The sequence below is a fragment of the Sphaerodactylus townsendi genome, linkage group LG02 (assembly GCF_021028975.2).
Source record: "Sphaerodactylus townsendi isolate TG3544 linkage group LG02, MPM_Stown_v2.3, whole genome shotgun sequence".
NCBI lineage: Eukaryota > Metazoa > Chordata > Lepidosauria > Squamata > Sphaerodactylidae > Sphaerodactylus > Sphaerodactylus townsendi.
The window spans coordinates 123,434,113-123,458,161 of record NC_059426.1 but is presented as its reverse complement, the minus strand read 5'-3'; the positions used below and the strand labels follow the sequence as shown (position 1 = coordinate 123,458,161).

Here is a 24,049-nt window from a genome sequence, read left to right as displayed (position 1 = left end):
TGGATGAGAAAAGGAACTTTCATTTTTCAGTGTGTTACAACTAGCAATTATTTCATTTTTTTAAAAGTACACTATAGTCACCCAATGGCTTGGGAACCACATATTTCCCAGTGAGTCCCTTGCCCTGTCCCAGGGAAGTGGGCAAGGTTACTGCACAGTAGAGATTCCCTGAGTTGGAGGCCTTATGCCAAGGAAACAAGTAAAAGTCCCATCATTTCCAACAATCCCCCACTGTTATCCACAGCTCTGCATTTCCATCCCAGCTCAGGGTGGCTGTCAGGAAGATAGCAAGCCAGCAGAGAGTAAAACTATCATCACAGGAGCAGCTGTGGCGTAGGAGGTTAACAGCTCGTGTATCTAATCTGGAGGAACCGGGTTTGATTCCCAGCTCTGCCGCCTGAGCTGTGGAGGCTTATCTGGGGAATTCAGATTAGCCTGTACACTCCCACACATGCCAGCTGGGTGACCTTGGGCTAGTCACAGCTTCTCGGAGCTCTCTCAGCTCCACCTACCTCACAGGGTGTTTGTTGTGAGGGGGGAAGGGCAAGGAGATTGTAAGCCCCTTTGAGTCTCCTGCAGGAGAGAAAGGGGGGATATAAATCCAAACTCTTATTTCCTCTTCTTCACATAGCACCCACCAAGGAAAACAGCAAGCTGGCCACAGTGGCTGGCATCTACAGAGACATGTCATGGTAGGATGTGTTCCCATGGAACAGTGTAGTGCTTTGTGTAGTTGGGTGTTTGTTTTAGCCACCTCTAAGGTGGGAGGAGGAGGAGTGCATTTGCATGTAAAACTATGTTGTTATAAGTGTGTGTCTGGCACGGAGGTGTACAGGACATTTAGAAATTATGTGGCTCTTTTGGTTGATGCCGAATGTCAATGTGCCTGTCCTCAACCTGCACAATGAGTTCCACTGTTCTACGCTTTTGGTTGCAGAATTATAAAGAGTGTAGTTTTATATCAACTCTGCAACCAAAAATGAAAAATGTGAATGAATACATAGCTGCAGTAAACCATAATGTTCTAAGTTGCTATAGCTACTGAAGATTTTAATAGCCCTCCCAGGAGGAACCCTCCAGCAAAAATGGGAAATGGCTGCCTCAGGGATTGAGGTACAGAAAATGGCATCAACATGGGCAGACCCTGGAAAAAATGAGCACCCTCCTATCTACATGGCGGGCAAAGGCACTTTGGCTGCAATCCTTCCATAAAGTTTGTATTACGTCAATTTTGGGGGAAATTGCATCAAAACACAGAAAAATGTGGAAACAAGATGAACAGTATCATAGGGATGCTCCTGACCATAGCGCTGCAGAAATGAAATGTCTGTGTGAAAACAGCCTTGTTTAGCTTCCAGTTGGCATTCACATGAATCACCACAGTGCTGATCTGTCAGCATTATATTTTCAGAGAAGACTGAATGTTAAAAAGTGTCCATGCTATAGATGAAGACTGAAGCTGGATAATGGACCTTTCAAGAGAAGCTTCTCTAAATTGTGACCGCTGGTGTTTCAGAAGCCACTTAAATGACTCTAAGCACAGAGAAGACATCTCTGATGGGACATCCAGCCTTTCAGTGCAATCCTAAGAACACTCTGCTGGGGTTAAGGTTTACTAAACAGTCTTTGGTAGACTTCTGAGCAACTTGCTCACAATTGTACTATTTGTCTTCTGGAAAAAGGTTTTGTACCATTGCATACTTTGTCCTTTGAGCCTGTGTCTGCTGCAGAGAACTGGAGACAGAACTGGATAAGGAAAGAGTAAAGTGCTTCTTTTGTATGCAAACTCAGCTTTCAGTGCAATATGCAGGGAATTCAGTAGTTCAATTTACATTCACTCAAAAAGCTATTTAGTAGACTCATTATTTCAACTTAACTTGTTCATGAAGCAACACAAGGAAGCACTTATCTCCTCCTACTATTATCATTTTTCAACTTTCGCCTGTTTAAAGCCAACTTTAACCCTTCCAAAATAGCATCCTTATTATTCAGCACATTGTAGCAATTCAATTCTACCAATCTGTCAAAGTCATGGGGCTCAAAGGTGAAATTTAGTGTTCGGTATGGTGAATCTTTTCCTTCAACTGCAAAATCACCAAAGGCTATCTCCGCTTCTGATTCACGTTCTTTTCCTGCAGCCATGGAGTGGGGATAAGAAAAAGAATAATTGGTGAGCACCTTGTTTTTAAACACGGTGATGAGTTAATCCTAAATTACGCCTCTCAATTACGAAAAAAAAGTCTGCACTGTTCCACGAAATAAGATGTTACGATTTCGAAGAAAGACTGCATGTTCTATCTTGCCTTGTGACAAAAATAAAGAGCTGCATGTTTCACAAATTGTAAACACAGATATCTTTAGGACATTCTTTTAGCTAAACATAAATTAATGAAATATTAAATTAAATCAGCAACATAAATGTCAAAACTAGTTGGTTGGGCAAAGCCTTTTTCATGAAGAAGCTAGCAATTTCCTTCTTAAAATAGGCTGTTTTGGGGACATCCAGTTCATGTTCTCATCTAAATAGAAAATGTCAGCTTTTTGTACTACAATTTAATGACCCCAACAAAACCTGGTAAGGGTTCAAAACACTCAGCAAATCCAAAATTCTGCTCGAGATGTAAGAAGGCACTTAACTCCTCATCATTACCTGGTGCTTTGTATTTGTAGAATGTGTCATTGATCAGAGGGAAGTGAAGGACTATGGGGGCCCTTGCATTAACAGCATCAATAAACATGTAACACTCTTTAGGACTCTCCTCATCTTCTTCATTTAAGATAATTTCTGGAAAAGGTATATCCCGTTCTCTGCAGTATTTCTGAGTCAGTTGTAGAACCTGTAGCAAGAGGAGGGAGGGGAGTGATAAATACCTATATATGTCTACAATACATTATTCTGGATTCAGTTAAATCCCCAGAAGAAAAAGAGTAAGAGACCTGGATATAAACAAGGAAATATTTGAATTCAGACTAATATTATGAGGTTTGTGTTGGTCTCTTTTTCCTTTAAACATGCTAGCGACAATCACAGCTGCTCTGCCTATTAACCCAATTCATTCATTTTTCAATTCTGTTTACTAATTAGATTGAACAATTCATTTACTAATTATATTAAAGTGTGGTTACTAGGGTGGGAGAAGAATGTCTTTAAATCCACTTAAATCAGGATGGTCAACTACTTAACCTATCGAAGCTGTATTCTTGGGTATCTAGCTGTTCAGGAGTTGGTTCGCTAAAACTAGAAGCCACTATTGGAGCCAATTAATTTCAAGAGGCCATAGTGCTGAAGTATTGTTATAGACTACTTTTTTAATGCAAGTGTTCTCAAACCGACTTATATTTTAAAAATAAATAATTAAAATGACCAAAGCTGGAGAGACGGGGGCTCCACTGGAGCTGTGCCCAGGTATGATGGAGGCCTATCTACTTCTCCACCCTCTTATGGCCTCACACTGGTAGATGGAAGCTAAAGGGAAGGGCTGCTCAATTGTAGCCTCCCTCTGGTCTCCACAATGCCAGGGGAGACTTGATAAAACATGAGAGCTTAAGGGATAACACATTACTATCTTTTTTCCAAACCTGAAGTAGGGAGATTATATAATATCTCTCTATACACATATATACAGTGTTAGACATCAACTTTCTCCTCAGGGCGGTGCCACTGGCCCCCTCACTGTCATTCTTCAGGAGCTAAGACAATTTTATGTAGGATTGTGTTTGACTGATTTAGTTTTTATTTATTGGCAGTCCTACCTGGAGTTTTTAAATTGTGGCCTTTTCTATGATTGCTGTTCTAGTATTATTTTATTGTATTTTTATAATAATTTTATTTGTATTGTAAGCTGCCTTGAGTTTCAGAAGTGAACAAGGGGAGAAAGGTTGCTAATAATTGTTTCAAATAAATAAAGGAATTTGTTCATCCTATCTAAGGGCATCCTTCTCTCATAGTGGAATGAGGCAGGGAAGCAGCTGCTGTAACAAGAGGAAGCCAAGGCACACGTGCTCAGTCTCCTCCTGTTCTGTGGAATACTGGGAGAACACTTTTGACAGAATCTACAGGAACCAGACAAAGTTACAGTGAAGGTCAAATATCTTCGGGCCAAAAGTTGGTCACTTGCCAATTCAGACATTTATCCCATGTCATCCCAATGGCACAAGATAATCACAAATAATTATAAAACAAAATATAAATAAAGGACTGCAAATGTCCAAGAAGAGGTTTTTGAAAGTGCTTCTGCTAAGCAGGTGTTCTTTTTTTAAAAAAATCTGGTTATTCCTTGTTTCCCTGTTGACTTTTTTTGATGCTGAGCTCATTGGCCTTTTAGTAATTTAAGTTTTCTTTTGCTTTACTACTATTGCTTTACTACTATTAAATATTGCAGCAGTAGTAATTTAAAACTGTTTCAATGCTGCCATTATACATTGACTTGAATCCCACAATGCTGAACTTTCTCACCTACTTACCCCTGCTGCAGCCCAAAACCCACCCACCCCCAGCTCTTGGGATCAGCAAGAAGGGAAGCTAGGTTCTGAGTAAGAGAGCAGAGCTGGTGAAATTTGCCACTGTTTTGGTTAGCGGAAATTTTCTGCAGAATCTATTCCACTATTTTAAATATAGTATAATCAATGCTGCTGTGTAAATATTGATTGTTCAGTGCTTTATTTTATTTGAAAAAGATTTTATTATTTTAAAATATTATAAGGTGCCTCGGGAGCACAATTGGTCAGAGACATAGATATACTAAAGTGATTTTTACTGAATAATTGTGGTTCATAAACTTCAGCAGAAAATCCATGCACACATTTTGGAATGGTAAATTTGTTGCAACATTCCTTCTTTGTGGCATATTTTAGTCAACATTACACAACTCATTTTAGAAACATCAACTAGTATTTTCCTCATGATACAATCTACTGACAGGATAATAGAAACGCAACCTCCAAAAGGTTTCGTCACTTTTGTATTTTCCCCCCCAAAAAATTCGCTGTTTTTATGAGTTTTAAGCTATTTTATGGGATGGAGCTTATGTATTTATATTTGTATGACCGCTCCTGTTGATGTTCAAATAATGTTGTTCACCGCCCGGAGCCCTTCGGGGATCGGGCGGTATATAAATTTAAGAAATAAATAAATAAAACAAGTTATGCTGTCAAAAAAAAATTATGTTGGGGCAGTGCTGCTTAGTATTTGTTCTGCTGTTGATTTATGAGCTTGCTTTATAGTTTCTGTCACAGCATTCAAACACATCAGTGTATTAAAAAACTGGGGGAAATGGAACTTACATTTGTTTGGATCCTACCCACTTAACTTGCCCCCAAAACACAAAAATAGGCTATATAAAATATATGATGAATCTTCAGTTCACCATTAAAAAAATGTAAATGTTTATTCTTCAGAAAAACCCAAGGCCTTACTGAACTTGCAAAAGGAGTTCGTGCTTTCTCCATACAAACACACTTTCAAGGTTAAAGGGCAATTGCCAAGCATATCTCACCGCATGCTCTTGATGGTCAAACATGATGAATCAATAGAATAATCAGGAGGACATTTTCAGAAAGTGGTCACAATGAACACAAACATTTCTTTTCAAGTGTTAATGATAACGCATCTGCACCATTTGTGTTTTTATCATACAATTCTTGGTAGTTATGATAAAAATGCTTTATAGAAACTGTGTTATAATTTATTTACTGGATTTTCATAGCAATAATTCAAACCCCCATGCAAATATATAAGACGGAATATGTACACTGTATTTATTTTATTTTCAAGGGAAACTGTTTTTCCCTCACATGCCCGAAAGAAAAAGAAGGGGCCATCTTAATATATATATATTATATATATATAGATGCACAGCAGCACTGACATGCCCCTCAACTGTCTAATGAAGACCAGGAAACAATGGGAGGATAAAGGCGCGGGGGGGGGGGGGTAATGGTGGCTACACTAGCACACAATGTCCCCTTGGTATAATGTTGTAACAATCACTACACTAGTTGCTAAGTACTTTATAAAATAGCCTTCTCCCACCCCTTTTACACATATACACATATACTGAGGCCCCACTCTCTGGAACATCCTTCCCAGCCTACACACTCCCTCTAGTTGGGAATTGACATTCAGCAGTGCCCCTTCCACACATACAGACCATAACCTGGGGGTTTGTGCTGTAAGACAATGACTATGTGAAGAGGCAAACTGAATTTTATCTTTTTTACGTTTTTAATTTCTGGAACTGAAATTGAGTCACAAGGAATGAAGAAAGCAAGCAAGCAAGCTACTCCTGCTCCAGACAGGAACTAGCTGAACATTAAGTTTGTCAGCCTTCCACCACAGGAGTCCTATGCATCTGACTTGGTGAGTCAGGCTAATCTGAGAAGATAAGAAGAAGAGACGATGAGCAAGGACATTTGTACATACAAGCCATAACCTTCTGGCCCTGGAAAGTCACATAACATCTGAATACCAATCCAATGCCAGTGGCTGATTCAAAGATCCTGGAATTACTGCCTTCCCTCACTCTGGCCCATTCATGGATGAGCCAGTCCACTAGGTGGTCCCACCACTCCCCCAGGCTAGTGACTCTTAGCTTGATCAAGGTTCTTGCCTTTGGACCTAAATACTTGACATTAATAATTGAAGAGACAGGCATTCCTTGCCCTGCTAATTTTAGACCACAGCCACTGCATGGTAGTAGGTAGTTCTACTACCTACCTATGCTCATCCTCCATCCAGGGACTGATCTGGGACAATCACAGCTTCCTTTAAACACATATGGGACCTCTATGCTGTGCCTTTCTGCACAAATGCAGTGTAGGACAGCATTATGACATATCAAATACTATCATAGTGTTGTCACAAGTAAACGCAGTACTATTCTCACCTCAAAAGGTGCTTCCCAAGAGTAATTGAATGACAGAATGACATCAACATCTCGTTCTGGTTGAAGAACCAAGGGAAAGGCAGAATTGATAGAAAAACCACCATCCACTAGGTAGAGACTCTCTTCCATTGGAGTCAGCTGATTAGGAAAAGTATCTAAATGGGTACCTGGTAGACGAAAAACAATGACTGGTTAAAAGCATTTTAGTAATTTTCTTTGAACAATGACTGGAATCTGAAATAGATTGAAATGAAGGCCTGCATATATTTGCAACCATGCAAAAGTCTAATCCTAGAGAATGAAAACCTTAGTGTGGATAAGATTTTTTAGAATTACCTTTCCAAGCCACAAATTTATTAAGGTTGACATAATCCCTGTGGAGGAACAAGCCCTGCATGAAATTGAAGGTTTCCCCAGCTGTAACACGTGACTTGAAAAAATCCTGGAAGATTTGCAGCAGTGGTCCACCTGGTATAACCAGACGAGTCTTCAGTCTCATAGGATCTCGGAAATGGAACCGTTTACTGTCATCTATAATTAAAAAAACATTTGGACAACAGTAACCATTTGTTTATGTGTTCAATATAGCCTATGAGTTCTTCCATAACATTTGCAAAATCAGTCATTTCAGTTAGCCCTTGAGCACTGTTTACATTATGTGTCCCTTTGTTATCATGGGGACTATGATATTTGACATTCTACTTCATGACAAACTTTTCCCCCTAGATCAAGACAGTTATTATTTCACTTGTATTGTAAAGCCCCTCCAAAGTCCTCGATGTAGCATACCTACATCCCCCTATTTTATTCTTTCAATAATCCAGTGAATTAATCTAGTTCACTGTGTAGTGCCTTCGCAGAGTGATCTCCATGAGGCCTTCCTTCTCCCTCTTTCTCCTGTCGTACACATTCATCAGGCTCTTCCAGAGAATGCGAGACCTAAACACACCTCCCATACATTAAGTAAGGAAACAGTGACTGGCCCCAAGGTATTCAGTGAGATCCACGATGAGCCAGGGATTTGATGTGAAGTGTCTCCAGTCTAAGGACAAGAACCCCATCCAATGTACTGCATTGGCACTACACTGGTTCTCTGTGTCTTCATTTATACAGCGAGAAAAGAAATTACTTTGAATTTAAGTTACCAGGAAAGAAGTCTGGGCTTAGCTTTTACTTTTCACACGGGATTCCAGGCTAGCCTTGGCAAGGTCACAGATCTCTCCTCATTTAGAAATTAAATTTGATTTCCAGTGGATTTACCTCTATGAAAGGGTGCTCAGGATTATATTTTTAGAATTTTTTTTGAAAACTTCGCTGATGCCTCCTAAAGTGGAAATGATCATCCCAAAATAGCTCAAGACTTAGCCAAGGACAGGAGTGTGCGCTTTTGTACCCAGATTCAACTATTCCATGCACATTTCTTCTATAACGGACTGTTCCACAAGCATTCTATTGATGATGAAGTTCACATATTTAATGGTGAAGTTCACAAATCTAAATTTTTAGATTCTGCCTCAAAAGCATGATTTAACAAAATATTATTGTACAACTTCCATACATACCGATAACTTTGACAACATCACCCAGAGATTCTAGAAAGCTCAAGCCTGAACCAACCACTTTCAAAAAGACATCATCCAGGCTTGCTGCAAAGGCACTGCCCCACATTCCTACAGAAATAGGGAAGGTTTTAATGCAATTTCACAGCTTAAATTACTAAAAGGCTGTGCCTTATACATAGTGAGGGTGTTACAATTCATACCCAGCAGGTAGCAGATCCTGGGCTCAGGATGTTTCTTAATCAACCGTCCCATGAAGAACTCACTGTCAAAGTCTTCTGTTCGGATAAAAGCACCGTACTTGCGAAATCCAACCTCATATGGTGTGAACTCGCACCATTCTGAGAGGGAAAAAACCCACCATCACCACAGAAGACATACTCATTACATTTCCTTTCGCTGTGAAAAGGCTGGCTTAGATGTTGCTCAAACTTTCAGCATTAATTAGGGAAAACCCGATATGATGGAAACTCTGCACTGCTGATTCAAGGAATAAGCACAAAAGAGAGTAAAATAAGATAAAATGGGGCAAAATATTTCCTGGGTCCTGTCACCTGGTCATGGCCTACCCACCTGGGCAGGAGGGGAAGGGGAGGGGTTAGGATTAGGAAGGGGGCTCAGCATATGGTCAAGGTCCACCTACGCTCTGGGGAGGGAAGGGGAGGGGTCAGCTAAACCTATTCCATACTGGCTACTACCATTGAGCCTTCTCCACACCACACACAATCCTTGTTAGTTCTTTAATTAATAGGTGTCTGATGCATTTACTTCAGTTTGGATTTTTGTTTTGATGGGCAAAGAAAACCACCTCTGTTCAGTGTGAAGTGACTAGAGTATTACCACCTCACTATAAATGCTTAATAATAATTCTACTTACAGACTTTTATAAAGAAAAATAAACCTGACTTATTATACCTGCAAAGTCATCTCCACTAACATTGGGCCTCACGTTAACAGCTGCATAGATGGGATAAGGATTCTGTGCCTCTTTCACAGCTTCCTGCTGGTCAGACAGCTTTGATGGGTCTTCCTGAAAAATAGAATTAATAAATTGATTATTTTGGAAGTAAAATTACTGCTTCACAATTAACTCTACTACAATACTTATTGTGAATGTAATATTGTGGCATGCTTCCCAAGGGGAGTGCTTCTGAGTTTCTTTTAGAAGAGACAGACTTTCAAAACTTTTGTAATATTTGATTTACTTGTAAATAAACAGAGCACTTTGGGAGCTAATAACTTCTCTTATAGAAGGCATAAAATCCTCACTGAGCATCCTTACTTTCAAGGGGTTTTGCCTTCAGCCACTTTACAGCTCTAAAAATTCATTTTATCTAAATTCAGTTTTTAAAACAGATACTTCTGGGACACTCATATACATGCACCACCAGAAGATCATTTGTTTCAGCCTGCTCTGTAGGTAAAGTGTTCATTCAGGCAATAATTCACAGTCAGTAAATACTAATAATTATTTGTCAAGACTCTGACCATTTATAGGTGCCAAGGCAGCTAAAGCTATGACAGTATGATTAGGCCAGCTTTTTTCACCTAACAGTTTCCAGTTCATTTAGCTGTACATGGTTTGCTGCTTAGCAAAAGGAAAGATGCCCACATTTCTTCTTTCAGTACAACAAAAACTTTTTTTTAGCAACTATAATAGTAAATGAATATTTATCAACTAAAACAAAAAGTTAGCCTCTTCTTCCCAGATGTTTCTTTATAGAAATTATGTAGTTATACTCTTAATGGACAAATATTACAAACATTATCAGGACAAATTTAAGCAATTTGAAGTTTCACAAATTTCAGTGGAAGATCTGAACCTGTTCTTTTTCTTACTGAAACTGAAGAGATTTTTCACAGTGCTTAATTCTGACTCATACTTTATATGCTTGTATATTTATACTTTAGATACTTATATGCTTGCATACTTTATATGCTTGTATATTATTTCAGAACGAGTGTGAGTTGTGGGAAGCTGGCTGTCAGTTTGTAAGAGCCACACTGAACATTTAACTCTCCTCTGTTGCTGGGCCTACGACAAGAGACAAAGGGTTGCTCGTCCTAAGCCCTTGAATCACAGCCTGTGACCTTTGCCTTTGCCTACTAATGCAGTAGATGTCACCGCAGGTTGTTATGTGTTCCCTTTTTGTTTGCTTGTTTTTTATAATATGTTTTAAGTTTATTTAAATGGAATTTGATTTTTGTAAGCTGCTTTAGATGCCCATTGGGAAGGAAAGTGGAATAAAAATACATATTTGCATTGTCGCCACCCATAGAAAATAGCTTATTTCTTTTTTAAAAATTAAGAGTATCCACAGTTATTCAAGCCAGTCCCTTCTTTCTAAGAGTATGCATTAAATCTACATATATCTAACAAGAATGATGAAGCTATGTAAGAAACTGAATCTGCTGGCTAGCAACACGTTTTCCCATTTAGAATTTTTTACCTTCTGCAGTAGGAAATACTCTATAATAAGCCCCCATAGATCTGTGAAAGAAGCTTTGTGTCCTTCATTCTCCATTGCAGTCAGTTCCTGGAAGTAATACTTCAGTCGCTCTGAGGAAAAGGCTGCCACTTTACTGCTGCATATGTTATCCTGGGCATTGCTAATCGCCTCTCTGAGATCTTTATGTGACCATTCAGGGTCCTGGTATAGTGTTGACAAACACCTGCAAAAATTTCATCAAAATTTTAGAAGACTGAATTATTGCATCAAATTCAAGTAACAAGGCACTATTCCAGCATTTAACTAACCATCACAGCTTAGATCCTACAAACCATATGAATCTTTTTTTTCCCTCCAAACCCTGTGTACTCCAAAAAGATGACACAGGGAAGGAAAAAATTTAATGGGAACTGTGTATCCTAGGAGATGCTGTGTACCCTAGGAGACTATTCTGTATACCCTAGGAGACTAAAATGCTGTGTACCCTAGGAGACTATTCTGATTGAGAAGAAAGCTTTCGTTGCTGTACTTCCCTACCAGTCAAAGAGGAAAAGAAGCAATTTCAGTGGATTCCTCCTCCTCACAGTAGCCCCCCTCCCCCCCATGTGGTATTTTGCCCATGAGGCTTCCTCAATTCCCAGTATCAGCTTTTTCAGGGTATCAAGACACTATTGTGGGTCGTTAGGGGGAAGATCAGATTCTGCCATTTGGAGGATCCAAGCCCAGCTTCATGAAAGTAAGAGATATACATGTCCATGAGCACAGACACATACTCACATTATCATGGGTAAGGAGTATTTGAAAAAAGGACTCATCACCAGTCCTATCCCAGCCATACTGATGACAGGAAAAATCAGGAAGTGATAATATGGGCAAGACTTTAAATCTAGCAAACGTGCATTAGGTAGAGCCAGCATCTGGTGCTGAACAGGACAAGTTAAATACGTTCCGCTCCACCTGGGACCAGCATATTGTCAACAAAATCAATACACTCGAGTTTTCTCCGGAGCACTTTGCCAATCTTGATGAACCCCATATCTTTAACATTCTAAAACAGAGAATCCTTGACACAGAGTACCAAATTCTTTTATAATAAGCCAACAATGTTTGTTCTCCTTTGAGATACGGCATCATCCACCCAAGAGGAACTGTTGGGGGGCACAGCGCCTGGGAGGCTCCAGAGTACGGCAGCCATTCTGCTTGGAAAGGGGTCTCACAGCGCCCAGGAGGCTCTCGAGTACGGCAGCACCTTGCTTAGAAAAGGACCCCCCAAAATCCAGGGGGGTGCCTGAGTACAGCAATAGACTGCTTTGAAAAAGGCCTCTCACCTGCGACTGACCTCTCCTTCCAAAGGTGGTTTCGAAGAAAACTGCTGACATTGCAGACTCTCTGGCCCCAATATGTGTGTACGTGCAAATACCAAATTCTCTACTCTAACCCCCGTGCTCTTTGCCCCGTCCATTGTGTTGTACTTCCCCCCACCTGCATGCCCTGTTTGTTTTTCCACCTGTAACCATCAATAAAAGGGCTAGGGAGGGAGACAGGACGGCAGAGTTGCCCCCTGCTTCTCTCACTCGCCGAAACGACATGCTGCCTCGGTTGCTGTAAGTCAACAAGGAACCTTGGCCACATATTTCTCAAACCTAATTTCACCAGCAATGCGCCACACCTTTGTGCAGGTCAGACTAAACACTTTACCTCAGCAGTTACCAGGGGAAGATATCTCCATATTCTTTTTCAAGAACACCTGTGAAACTGTTCCCGAAATCAAGCCAAGACTACCCAACACATCTTATTGCATTGTACCAAACATAAAGTTCAGATAAGTCAATTTATAGAACCCCATATCAATAGTCTCCCATTCACTTCAGACTTAGAAACACCCAGGCTGTTTCTAAACGACACCAACTAAAGACGGACCAAAGATGTTGCAAGATTCCTTGTCTCTACTGTATTCACTATATTTTAACTGATCCACAGATGAAAAATTTTACTTATGCCATTAAAGGTCAATGAATGAATGACAAACTAAAGACCAGAACCCTAAAAAGCAGGTTCCAGCAGCTTCAACAAGGAGATGGTATTGACCATTAAATATCTTTACTGCTTAAGACTATTATACCTTAAGGACTGCCTACTCCCAAATGAACCTACCCCTTCATTACAATTATTTTCAGGGGCCTTCCTCCAGGTGCACAGGTCATCTGAAACAAACTCGGTAGGAACCTGAAAAGGGGCTTGTGGCAAAAAAACTATGGAATTCCCTTCCAAGAGAGATCTGGCTGCTCCACTTTATCATGGGAGAAGATGTTTCTCTTTAATCTAGTGTTCCAATATTTACCCCCCTTCTTGTTTATTTTAATGGCTGGTTTTCATTTATGTACTACTTTAAATCTGATTTGTATTGTCTTTTTATCTGTTTGCTGCCTGGAAGGTCCTAATTGTATGGAAAGGCCAGCCACAAATGTTTTTAAAAATAAAGTAAATTGAATATCCTATTTAAAGCATAGTAACATAATCTAATTGCACATTTACAACTAAAATGTATTCATTAAATGAGCATGAAAATCATAGGCAATTATCTACTTCATCCGATGCTAAAATAATACTATTTTAAAACAATTCTCTTAAAAAACCCAAACTATCTATTTTAAATGTACAGAAGAAATCATGTTACAGGAGTCCTGGGGACTTACAGCACATGTTTTGAAATGCTTAAGTTGCTGAAGTTTGAATTGATAGTTCTTTTCCAGGCCTTGAAAGTTTTTTTTAATTATACAAGTTGCAGGTATGCAAAATATCTGTGTGGCTAGCAGAGTCCTCCCTGCAAACAAGTTCAGGACACATTTAAGATATTCAGCTGTCAGAACAGATTACATATCAGAGGTACAAGCAGGAAGGAGATGGTCCCAAATAAATAATTGAAGGGAGTCTCAAACTAGCACTCTTGTGTAGCACTAGGTTCTTGATTGGTGTTCATTTTCCTTTCCATTCACCAAATTGCTTTTAAATCCTCATCAGTTTATCAGCAGACAGAAGCAAAACATATCTTGAACTGTGGTCTGGTAGACAAGCCCTAAAATGTTCCCTCCCCCGTCTCAATAAAAGAATACCTGGACAATCCTAGTAACATGCACATCAATGAATGTGCTTTGGACCTTAGTCCAAAGTATCACATTTTGTATGGAGTTAAAAACAAGGAAGATTCTGCCACAGGGCATGCAGATGGAATAATTAATGTATAGGCTTCTTGCAAGTCACTGAGTTTGCATGATTACCTACCAAGTAGAGCCAGAAATTCCAGTGAGGTATATGACAGCATCCAGAAGGTTTAGCTGCTGAAGTCCAAGCAGACTGCCATAGAATGATGTCAGTGCTCTCATCCCTCCACCAGATCCTAAGACAGCTACCACAGGAACCTAGAGGGGAAAAAGAACAGGCACAATATGAGAAAATAAAGCATCAGCTTGATCATGGTGAAACAGAAACTCACATAATTATATTAAAGCAATATCCACAGTCCTCTTATAATATGTGAATCTGTCTCAATGCCTGTGCTATAGGCACCATTAAGTTCTTAAAAATTATTCTAGAGCTATTTGCTTGATTCCATTACACATAATAGGGTGCAACATACTCATAAGTATTGGAATACCCCATCACTTTATTTTCACCAAGGTGGAAACAATTGCAAATAGTTCTGCAGAAGTCACTGAACATGCAAGTCATGTACCTCATCTTTGCTTGGGTCCTCTCTCAGTTTGAGTGCTTTACTTAGTGCCTGAGAAACCATTTTCTTTCTCTTGTCCAAAAATTGCCGCTCTTCTTGACAAAGATCAAAACCAAGACGGACATCAAGATTGCTTTTGCTGAGTTACAGAATGATTTTAGAGAGAGAAAAGAAGTTGAGCATACGCATACATCCAAAAAGATTCTTTATATATATATATTTTAAAGAGTCTGAGTGCTGATCTAGGAAATGAAAACCTTGATTTAATTCCATGGGGACAAATAAATGAAATCAGATACAAAACTGTTTTAGTAATATAAAGAACTTCCCTTGGAACAAAAAGACGCCTTATACAAAATCTTGGTCCACTCTATTCAGTACTATTTACTCTGACTGGCTGCAGCTCTCTAAAATCTCACAGTTGTCTTTCCATTCCCAAATTCTTTTAACAGATGTCAAGGATTTAATCTGAGTCCTGCTGTGTTTAAAGCCTGTGCTCTGTTCATTTGAACTAAGGACCCTCCCTATCAGCTATTCCTGCTTTGCTTCATCATCTCATTGCTTATTGCTTCATCATCTTATTGGGTTTCCAAACTGACTGTAGTTATCAACCAGTATATGACACTTCACCTGTTCATCAGAATCTGAAAGCAAATTTCGTCGAGTCTGTCACATATGTGCAATAATCTGGCAGAAAGCAGATCAGAATAGCTGGTGGTGCTAATTTTTTAGATGGTTAACCACAGATCTTTATGAACTGCTTAACTACTTTTACCATGAAATCCTCACATCAGGCACTTGACTTACTTATGCCCTATCACAAATCATTGTTATAATTCATTTCTACTTTTAATAGACTTGTCTGTTTCAAATTTGACTCTTTGAACTCTTCTGTTCTGTAAGTGCTGCAAAATATCCTTGGCTCCCATCCCACAGTTTAACTACTTCCTCAAGTCTGATCTTTATCTTCAAGGTGTCCTACAAATGCCCTGATCAAGGAGGTCAGTATCTTCATAGTTGTATTTCAAAACCATAATGAACACTGGCTTATTCATTATACTTACATTAGATTAAAAATAACCAACAGCCACTTTGGTCATAAAAATGTATTGTTTTTCTTTGTACTTTGGTCTTGGTGTCCAAGTCCAATAAGGAACATTTCATAAGGAAGTAGTGGCAGCTTTAAAAGGTAAAGAGCCTAAAGCTGCCACCGTGCTGCTGCCTGCACCCAAGAGCCAAGGCAAATAATTCTCCAACACTTATTAACCCCAAAGAAACTTTAAAGTCAGGGCAGCAAGCTGTGCATGTCCAGTGTGGCTATAGTAGTGGTATAGTAAGATAAAAATTGTGGCCCATCAAAGTCAGCCTCTCGCCATCTCATTGTACAGGTGGTCATATTCGGAAACCCGCTTTTAGTATTTTATAGACTAACAAACTGGGGACCTGCAAGGATGTGTTTTCCTCTCCACCTCTATATCCACTTTCCTTTCCTGAAAAGACCCCTAGCCTCTCTCTTTTTCCTGCTTATTACTCTCTTTTCCATCCACCAACCAACCTACTTTTATTTACCTTGCCCTTATGTTCAACTATCCTCCTTCCATCTCCCTGGAAGACTCCACCTGGGAAAACTATGGCTGAGCTGTGCAGTGCAGGCCAGGTCAAGTTGTAGTGTTGGCTGCTAGACTGGGACCAGTTGCACAGTGGGGAAACTTCAATAATCTGTGTGTGAAGTGGGGTGATGAACAGAAGAATATCCTGCTCTGAGGGGAAAAACAGCCACTCGGCTGAGCCTATTAGAGTGCTGCTCCAGAATCCAATCACCTTTGAGAAGGAAATAGAATTTTGGAGAAAAGCACAATAGGAGATTGTTCAGTTCAGTTCTGTCTCAGGGAGAGAGCAGTGATAGTCAAGTTTGGTTCTGCCTGGCAATATGGCAGAGCGGTTTAGCTCTACCTCATTGTTAGCCCTGTCTGGCTTTTTTGTTTTTCTCCCCGCCTGCAAAGCCATGAGACGGCCCATTTCCCCTGCATGGCTTTGAAGATGGGAGACAGGGAAGGGGTTGTTGACAATCACGTTATGTTCAATTCTCTTGTTTTAACGCACTCACAGCCATGTCCATGTTAAAACAAAAGAATCGCACATAATACGATTGTCAAAAAACCCGGGGGGGGGGGGGGAATGCAGAGCAGATCTGCCTTAGGATCGGAATCCATGTGAAGTTTATTGTAGTTATGAGTTAGGGCAGAATTAGGACTAATAAAAGGAAACATTTCTTCATGCAACACATGATTGGTGTTTGGAATATGCTGCCACATTAGGTGGTGATGGCCACTAACCTTGATAGCTTTAAAATGGACTTGGGCAGATTTATGGAGAAGTCGATCTATGGTTACCTCCTTGATCTGAAATTGCAAATGCCTTGGACCAGGTGATCGGGAGCAGCAGAAGCAGAAGGCCATTACTTTCACATCCTGCATGTGAGCCCCCAAAGGCACCTGGTGGGCCACTGCGAGTAGCAGAGTGCTGAACTAGATGGACTCTGGTCTGGTCCAGCAGGCTCTTTCTTATGTTCTTATGAAGTTCTCCGCCAACCTGGGTTTTTTACCAGGCTTATCCTGGTTTAATTGGCCCTTGCAGAAAGGGACAGAGTGTTGATGTGAACTGGGAGCTCACAGATCCTTGCCTAAAACTCTAGCTACAATAAACTAGTTTTTGTGGAGTGGCTGCTGTTGACCAGGAGCAAGCAGATAATCCTGGGTCAGTTATGCAAGTCAACCAGTAGTTGCTGCCAGGCCTGGACATTTCAGATTTTTTAAAAAAAACCTGGGGCTTATCTTAAGTTTGTGGAAAGATCTGCCTTGTCTGTTTTACTATTCCATTCCCTAGAGTTGTAGCCATGTCGACAATTACATATATTTACTGATTGTTTTTCCTTACTCTACATCACAATTCTGTGGGATCAGAATAACTACCGATTAGAATGGCAAAAAGGGCCCCATACCATGAATGTATGTGGGAAATAAGGGTCCTTTTTTGGATACCAAGAACTTCAGGCCAAAAAAAAATTAACTAGCAGGGGGAAAAAATTGAAACAGATTTACACTATTGTAAGACATATGATTAAGAGTATTTTTTTTTAAACTAAATCATGGATATAATCAAAGAGCTTACATATTCATACGTGTGAAAACCTCATAAGCTGAGTGTGAGGAACTCTATGTGTAGATGAAATACCCTCTAACATGTTTTGCCTTTTTTAAAAAATTCAAAGCTATAATTCCAGTAGATCAAATAAAAAGTTATGCCTTTAGAACCGTAGCTGCTGGTAAGATTTTCATCATTACTCAATTTTTACAATCAAAGATCAGCTAATGCTACCATAAGAACATAGGTTAAACTGTAAAAAATTGTGTTAGTAGTCTGTCAAGGATGACAAGATTCACTCACAGTTGTTCACCTTTCACATGTAGATCCACGCTTTGTTCCTATGAAAAAAGAACATACTCTGAAAGAGGCTGTAGAGGACATTAACCACATTTCCTAATGTAACCTGCACTACTCCTATAGCTTGGTTCATTAAATCTGTCTCTCAACTGGGCACTAATACTCCATGGCCATACAAATCACTGACTTTGCTTTTTCCCAATTTCAAAGAATTTTAACTACAAAACAAGGGAAAGACACAATGAGGAGCCCTTGAGATGCTATCCAACCATTTAAAGCATATAACTGCAAAAAACGCAAGAAAGGCCAGGCCAGATCTAGTGAATGTCTCTCAGCTTTAAGTATACATGAGTGAAATAGTGTCTCTATACCCTATCCTAAGTATATGTAAGGGTGTGTTTTGTTGTTGTGTATGGGGATATCATCATTTATTGACAGGGTATCTGAAAGAACATGCAATAGCTCTACACCTTAGATAAGCCACACCCATCTTGTGATTCACCAAGCCAAACAGTCAATTAATCATGTATTCTGGCCTTTTGGTTCTGCAGACTATGGCTGCCATACATTGCTGATATTTTATGCTCAGCTGAGTGGGACACAAGTTGTGCATGTCTACATTAGGTCAACTAAAATCTCTTTCTCTAGGCTCCAACCTGTCAGGGTCCTTTGAACTCTACTACCACTTGAAGATGCCAACCTTTACTCTCCAGATTCTTTCCAAGCACCAGAATATTTGAAATGGAAAGCTGGCAACCTTATTAAAGAACTCATTATTGGCTTTTCTTGGTTGCATCTTGTAGGAATATCCATGCTTGAGATAGTGTCAGTGGTCGTTTCCCCACTCACCATTTGTTGCGGGTTACTGGCGGCAAATAACCCAGGGTCTGGCTGCACTCCCCACTACACCAGCAGCAACAACGCAGCCACCCCGATTCTGCCGCTCTCCTACCCCCCTCAGCGCACGTCATTTAAGATCCTGGACGGAAGAGCACCTTTAGGGCAGAGCGCGGGCCAGTGGGGAAGTCTGGGTGGTGAATTCGGGGTTTGAGTTTCCTGCCCCTGTTAGTGACGTGTAGCCTTTTGCCCAATAAGGAAGCAGTGGGCTTTTTTTTATTTTGGAAAGAAGAGATCATTTTGCAACATAGGGTCATTTACATAGCAATGAAAGGGAGCACTCACTGAAAGCCTAGTATTTACCCATATCTTCCACTAGAGTTGCTGTGGCTTACCTAGCTAATACAGTGCTTTGTCTGCTTGTGCCACAATGTGAAAGCTTGTGAGTTCTACTCCCACCAGGGATGGCTAATTTTTTTTTAAGAAAAAAATCATCTACAAAGGAATTGGGGCTGATTTTTTAAAGGACAAGGTTTTTCTGTTTGGGCTGAAAGCAGAAGGATTCTGATGCACCGGTCCCACTGTTATTTAGGTTCACTCAAAACACAGCACAATGAATCCCCACAGTTTCTGTCCCCAGCGTTATCATGAAGCCACAAACAAACAACCAGGAAGTTCAGCAAATTTTTGCACCGCAATGTGCTGGCCAATCAAAAGCCAGCACCAAAAGCAGGGAACTTGGATTGGGCAGCTTTGTGGTGACATGTGCATGTGGGGATGGCTCAACGCTGATTCCAGGAAGGAGAAATAAAAAAAATAAAGAAAGGTCCAGCCTCCAAAACGGGACTCCAGCCAATCTCTGCAGACAGTGGGGCCGTGGGGAGTGCTGCTTCTAAAAAACTGCAGCAGAAAGGTGAGTTCCCCTAATAGACAAACTGCACTTTAATTCTGAAGTGGGGAAACGCCCAGTGTCAAGTTCCACAGAAGGAAGGGGAGAGGGAAGGACACCCCTACTACTGAGAAGCAGAGACAGCAGCAAGCAGAAGCCTGGACAACAGGAAGCCTAGGGAGGATTTTCTCCCCTCCCAACCCCCACCCCACCTTTCCATTGTTGCTAATATCATCTAATGTCATGGAAAGAGTCAAACTCCTGGAATAATGAAATAAAAACAGTATAATACATCCAATAAACAATGCATATTATTTGTTTAAAAAAACCCTGTATAAACAGTTCATGTGCATTTTGTGTAGGCCTCCTTATGAACAAATCATTGAAAGACAGGCAATAAATGCTTAAATAGATAGACAGACAGACAGACAGACAGATAGATAAGGACCTCCTGCCACAACCCACAGTATAACCCCAAATCATTATAATGTAGCAAAAATAAACTGGAAATGTATACTTTTCCTAATGGAACATTCATTTCAACATGCTTTCCCAAAGGAAATGAATGAAGTGGAACAGTCCCTGATCCAAGAACTGTGCTGTGCTTTTCAAAGTCAGGACTCACTCCATCCTGGGAAGAAACAGAGTACACTAATAAATATTATATTTATTTAGAAAGTTTCATATTATAGCTCTCCAGAAAGCAGCTTGAGGCAGCTTACAACATAATGACATTCATAAAACAAACATCCTAAAAAGGCATTCATAAAACAATCCTCACACTTCAAACAGAACATAAAACAGTCCAGAAACCCACCAGAACCAGAACATAAAACAGTTAAAAAAATGAAACCCTTCAGTTAAAAGCCTTCATGAAGGAAGTATTTGGGTCTGGTGCCTCATGGATAATAAGGTATGCACCAGGTGAATATCAAGCAGGAAGGCATTCCATAAACAAAATGCCAGGCCTGAAAGAACTTCCCTTCTGACAATAGGCAGGGACACAGAGAGTAGGGCTCTGAAAGAGGATCAACATGTGAGCTGGTCAGTTTGGGAGGAAGTAGCTAGTCTACAAGTATCGCAGAATGAGCTGTGTGCCCATTTCTCACCTGGAGGACTGTAATGGTTTGTTCCACCTCCACACCCAGTTCTGAACACATATCTTTGCCAATGTGAAACACAAATGGAATTCCACAATTCTGATCAGAGTCTGGTTTGCAATGAAAGCTTAATTGCTTCTCATATGATCCTGGAAGTGAAAGCTTGAATTGGTTGGTATCTGAAGATGACAATGAGAAGTGTATAGTTAAGAGTAAAGCAGTAGAATACATATATAAATAATATTATCAGTAATAACAAAATGATCGAAACCACAAAAGTCAAATTACCAGGGTTTTCTTTATAAGACATGAACTGCTATTGAATTTATCTTAAGGGATTGAAACATTCCCTTTGGTTAAACAAACCTGAAGAAATATTCTGAGGCCTTCTTCTCTAGACATTACACACACCATTTACCTTTCTCCCTTTATATCACATTGCACTTACGTTGATGAATCCCCCTAAAAACAAAACTTCAAAATGGGGAGGAAGAAAACAGAGCCAAAGGGAGCAACAGCGCAACGGAAACAAAAAGTAATAACATGTTAGAACAGGTGGGGAAAGTTAGATATGTGAATTCCAGAGGTATAGGTACGTACAGGTGGAAATATGAATTAATTCTGAGGTAACTATTAAAAATAATGGAGAGAAATAAGTGTCAGTAATTTTGGAGGGGGTAAGTTTGGGAAGGAAAGATGAAAAGTAACCATAACTTTTAACTTTGGTGAATCTGTATTTGTGTGTGACAGAGAAAGAGAAGAGGGCACAAGAAATCTCAAAGAGGGGATTAAGAAGCCAGATAAATATAAATTTAATGGCACAACAACAGCTAGGCCATATTCCTACACACACTATACAATGCAAGCAGCCATCTCTGTTTCCAATTAAAATGATGATAAAAGAGCTTTCTTGCACAATCAGATCCCAGTGGTCCCCAAGACCCATAAGGAGAAAGTGGAATATTGGGAGACTGACCACTAAATTGTTGAGGGGGGTCTGTAAGCAATTTTGCCTCTTAATTGGTCTTTGCAAGGGAGCAGAGTGAATACCCAAATTGTTTACGCTTGCCATAATCAAGCAAAAAAGGAAAAAGAGAGAGCATGCAGATTGGGCCTTCTACAGTCTATTCTTATCAGAATTTACTTACTTAAACATACATCCATTGAACACAGTACATAACTCCAATCAATCCACATTAACTACTAAGTTGCCAAGAAAAAGGGGGAGCAGCTGAGTGTCAAGGACTGCCCTGAATTAGCATGGAAAGAGAAGACCTCAAAGGAGAAGGACAACATGCCACCAAGCCCCACCTTGACAGGCCCACCCAGTGAAATGGAGTTTCCAGTGTTTCTCCAAAGGGATGCTGAGCCAGCACCAGAATCACCGTGAGCCAGCAAGGGTCTCAACCCTGCAGGTCCCAGCATGGACCTGCCCATGGCTAGACCCACCAGTCCCAATGCACCCAAGCAGCAAAGGAAGTGAAGGGTTAGGGCTAAGGCATGGACCCGGCTCAGGAGTACACATCTTGTGGTCCAAGCCCCTCCCCAACTAAAAGAAATGCCATGAGAGACCATGGAGTACCATAGGACCTGGACCCCAGTACTCCACATCTCAGCTTGTGAGGAGAAGTTTAATGTGGGACCCAGCAACACTTGCAGGGAAACTCCCTATATAAGGCTGCACCCACTATGGGATCAACTGCAATCCTGCTAATTTGCCTACCAAATACCCACCTTGTTTAAACTGTTTGTTACCTGGCCTTGGATTATACTACTAAATCCTTGATTTTGCCTTTGGCCTGTTTTGATCCTTCAGTTCATGCTTCCAAGTCTATTGTTTACAAGTTATTTTCCTTTTAGTTGACTGTTTTCTTATTCACTGGATCAAGATGTCATCTCCGTTCTGCACAGATCTGGTGCTGATTAAAACAAACTGCCACCCCCTCTATAAAGATGCCTGTGAATCACCACTAGGCGCGGTTGCTCCTCGGGGTGGGGACAGGCGGGACCAGCCAATGCCGCCCGTAAGGGCAGAAGGCGTTAAGAAAGCCACTGAGGCAAAACAGGATCTATCCCAGTGGTGGCAAACCTTTGGCACTCCAGATGTTATGGACTACATTTCCCATCAGCCCCTGCCAGCATGGCCAATTGCTGGCAGGGGTTGATGGGAATTGTAGTCCATAACATCTGGAGTGCCAAAGGTTCGCCACCACGGACCTATCCCATCTTTGTGATGCTGCTCAAGGGGTTTGGAGGGAGGAATGGGGCAGATGGACTGTGTTTGCTGATCAGTCTACAACAGCAATTTGATTGCTCATCATCCTGCCAGAATCTTGAGAACTACCCTGTTTGGTTTATATTTGGAGTACAATTAATCTTAAACCCAGAGCTCATTCAAAGGAAAAGCCCATTAAAACACAGTCACATTTTTTTCACTCTGGAAATCATCGCAGGGAAAAAAACAAAAATACAGACCTACCATGTTCTCTCAGCTTTAGTTTTTCATCTTTGTTAATTACTCCTTGCAGGGAAAGGCATGGATGAGCCTGTGTGGAAGTTGAGAGGGAAAACACTGGTTTTGAAATGTCATTACATTAGTGAACTCCAGTAAATGCACAGTAAAAACAGTTCAGCTGTAAACTCTGTAACAGAACAAAGATGTAGCCATAGGGCCTGACTACGTGTTATGTCTTCTCCAGGGACATCCTTGAGTCCGGTGACAAGGCATGTTCTATAGTTTATTTATGTAATATTTAAATTCCACCTTTTCTCGTGGTAAAATAAGTGGGTTCTAGATTAAATCAAACCTGAACTCTCCCTAGAAAGGAAAATTACTAAACTGAGGCTACTGTACTTTAGTCACATTATGATGAGACTTACTAGAAAAGACAATAACGCTAGGGAAGTTGAAGGCTTAAAGAAAAGGTTTGAAGGCTGCAAGAAAAGAATTTTACACGACCCAACATGAGATGGATTGATTCTATAAAGGAAGCCACAGCCCTCAGTCTGCAAGGCATGAGCAAAGCTGTTAACAATAGGATGTTCTGGAGAGAATTAATTCATAGAGTTGCCATACACAAGGAAGGAAGTTCATGGCACTTAACACACACTTTACTTGTGACTCAAGATAGCTTAGAAATCACAATTTAAAACATA

The 24,049-nt window shown here is 40.4% G+C and overlaps 1 protein-coding gene across 1 annotated transcript in view; it reads right to left on the bottom strand.

The window, feature by feature from the left end:
• Window positions 1-644: 644 nt before the first annotated feature.
• Window positions 645-24,049, bottom strand: part of PLA2G4F (phospholipase A2 group IVF) — a 38,599-nt gene continuing 15,194 nt past the window's right edge. The window contains exons 7-20 of the mRNA XM_048486943.1: window positions 23,373-23,439; window positions 20,903-21,072; window positions 20,311-20,424; window positions 18,071-18,108; window positions 14,627-14,762; window positions 14,176-14,312; window positions 10,894-11,116; window positions 9,359-9,473; window positions 8,647-8,784; window positions 8,447-8,554; window positions 7,221-7,415; window positions 6,885-7,051; window positions 2,651-2,837; window positions 645-2,132 (exon numbers count right to left, since the gene is read on the bottom strand). Coding sequence (XP_048342900.1) covers window positions 1,906-2,132; window positions 2,651-2,837; window positions 6,885-7,051; window positions 7,221-7,415; window positions 8,447-8,554; window positions 8,647-8,784; window positions 9,359-9,473; window positions 10,894-11,116; window positions 14,176-14,312; window positions 14,627-14,762; window positions 18,071-18,108; window positions 20,311-20,424; window positions 20,903-21,072; window positions 23,373-23,439 — 2,022 coding nt within the window. The 3' untranslated portion in view covers window positions 645-1,905. The remainder of the gene's footprint in view (window positions 2,133-2,650; window positions 2,838-6,884; window positions 7,052-7,220; window positions 7,416-8,446; window positions 8,555-8,646; window positions 8,785-9,358; window positions 9,474-10,893; window positions 11,117-14,175; window positions 14,313-14,626; window positions 14,763-18,070; window positions 18,109-20,310; window positions 20,425-20,902; window positions 21,073-23,372; window positions 23,440-24,049) is intronic.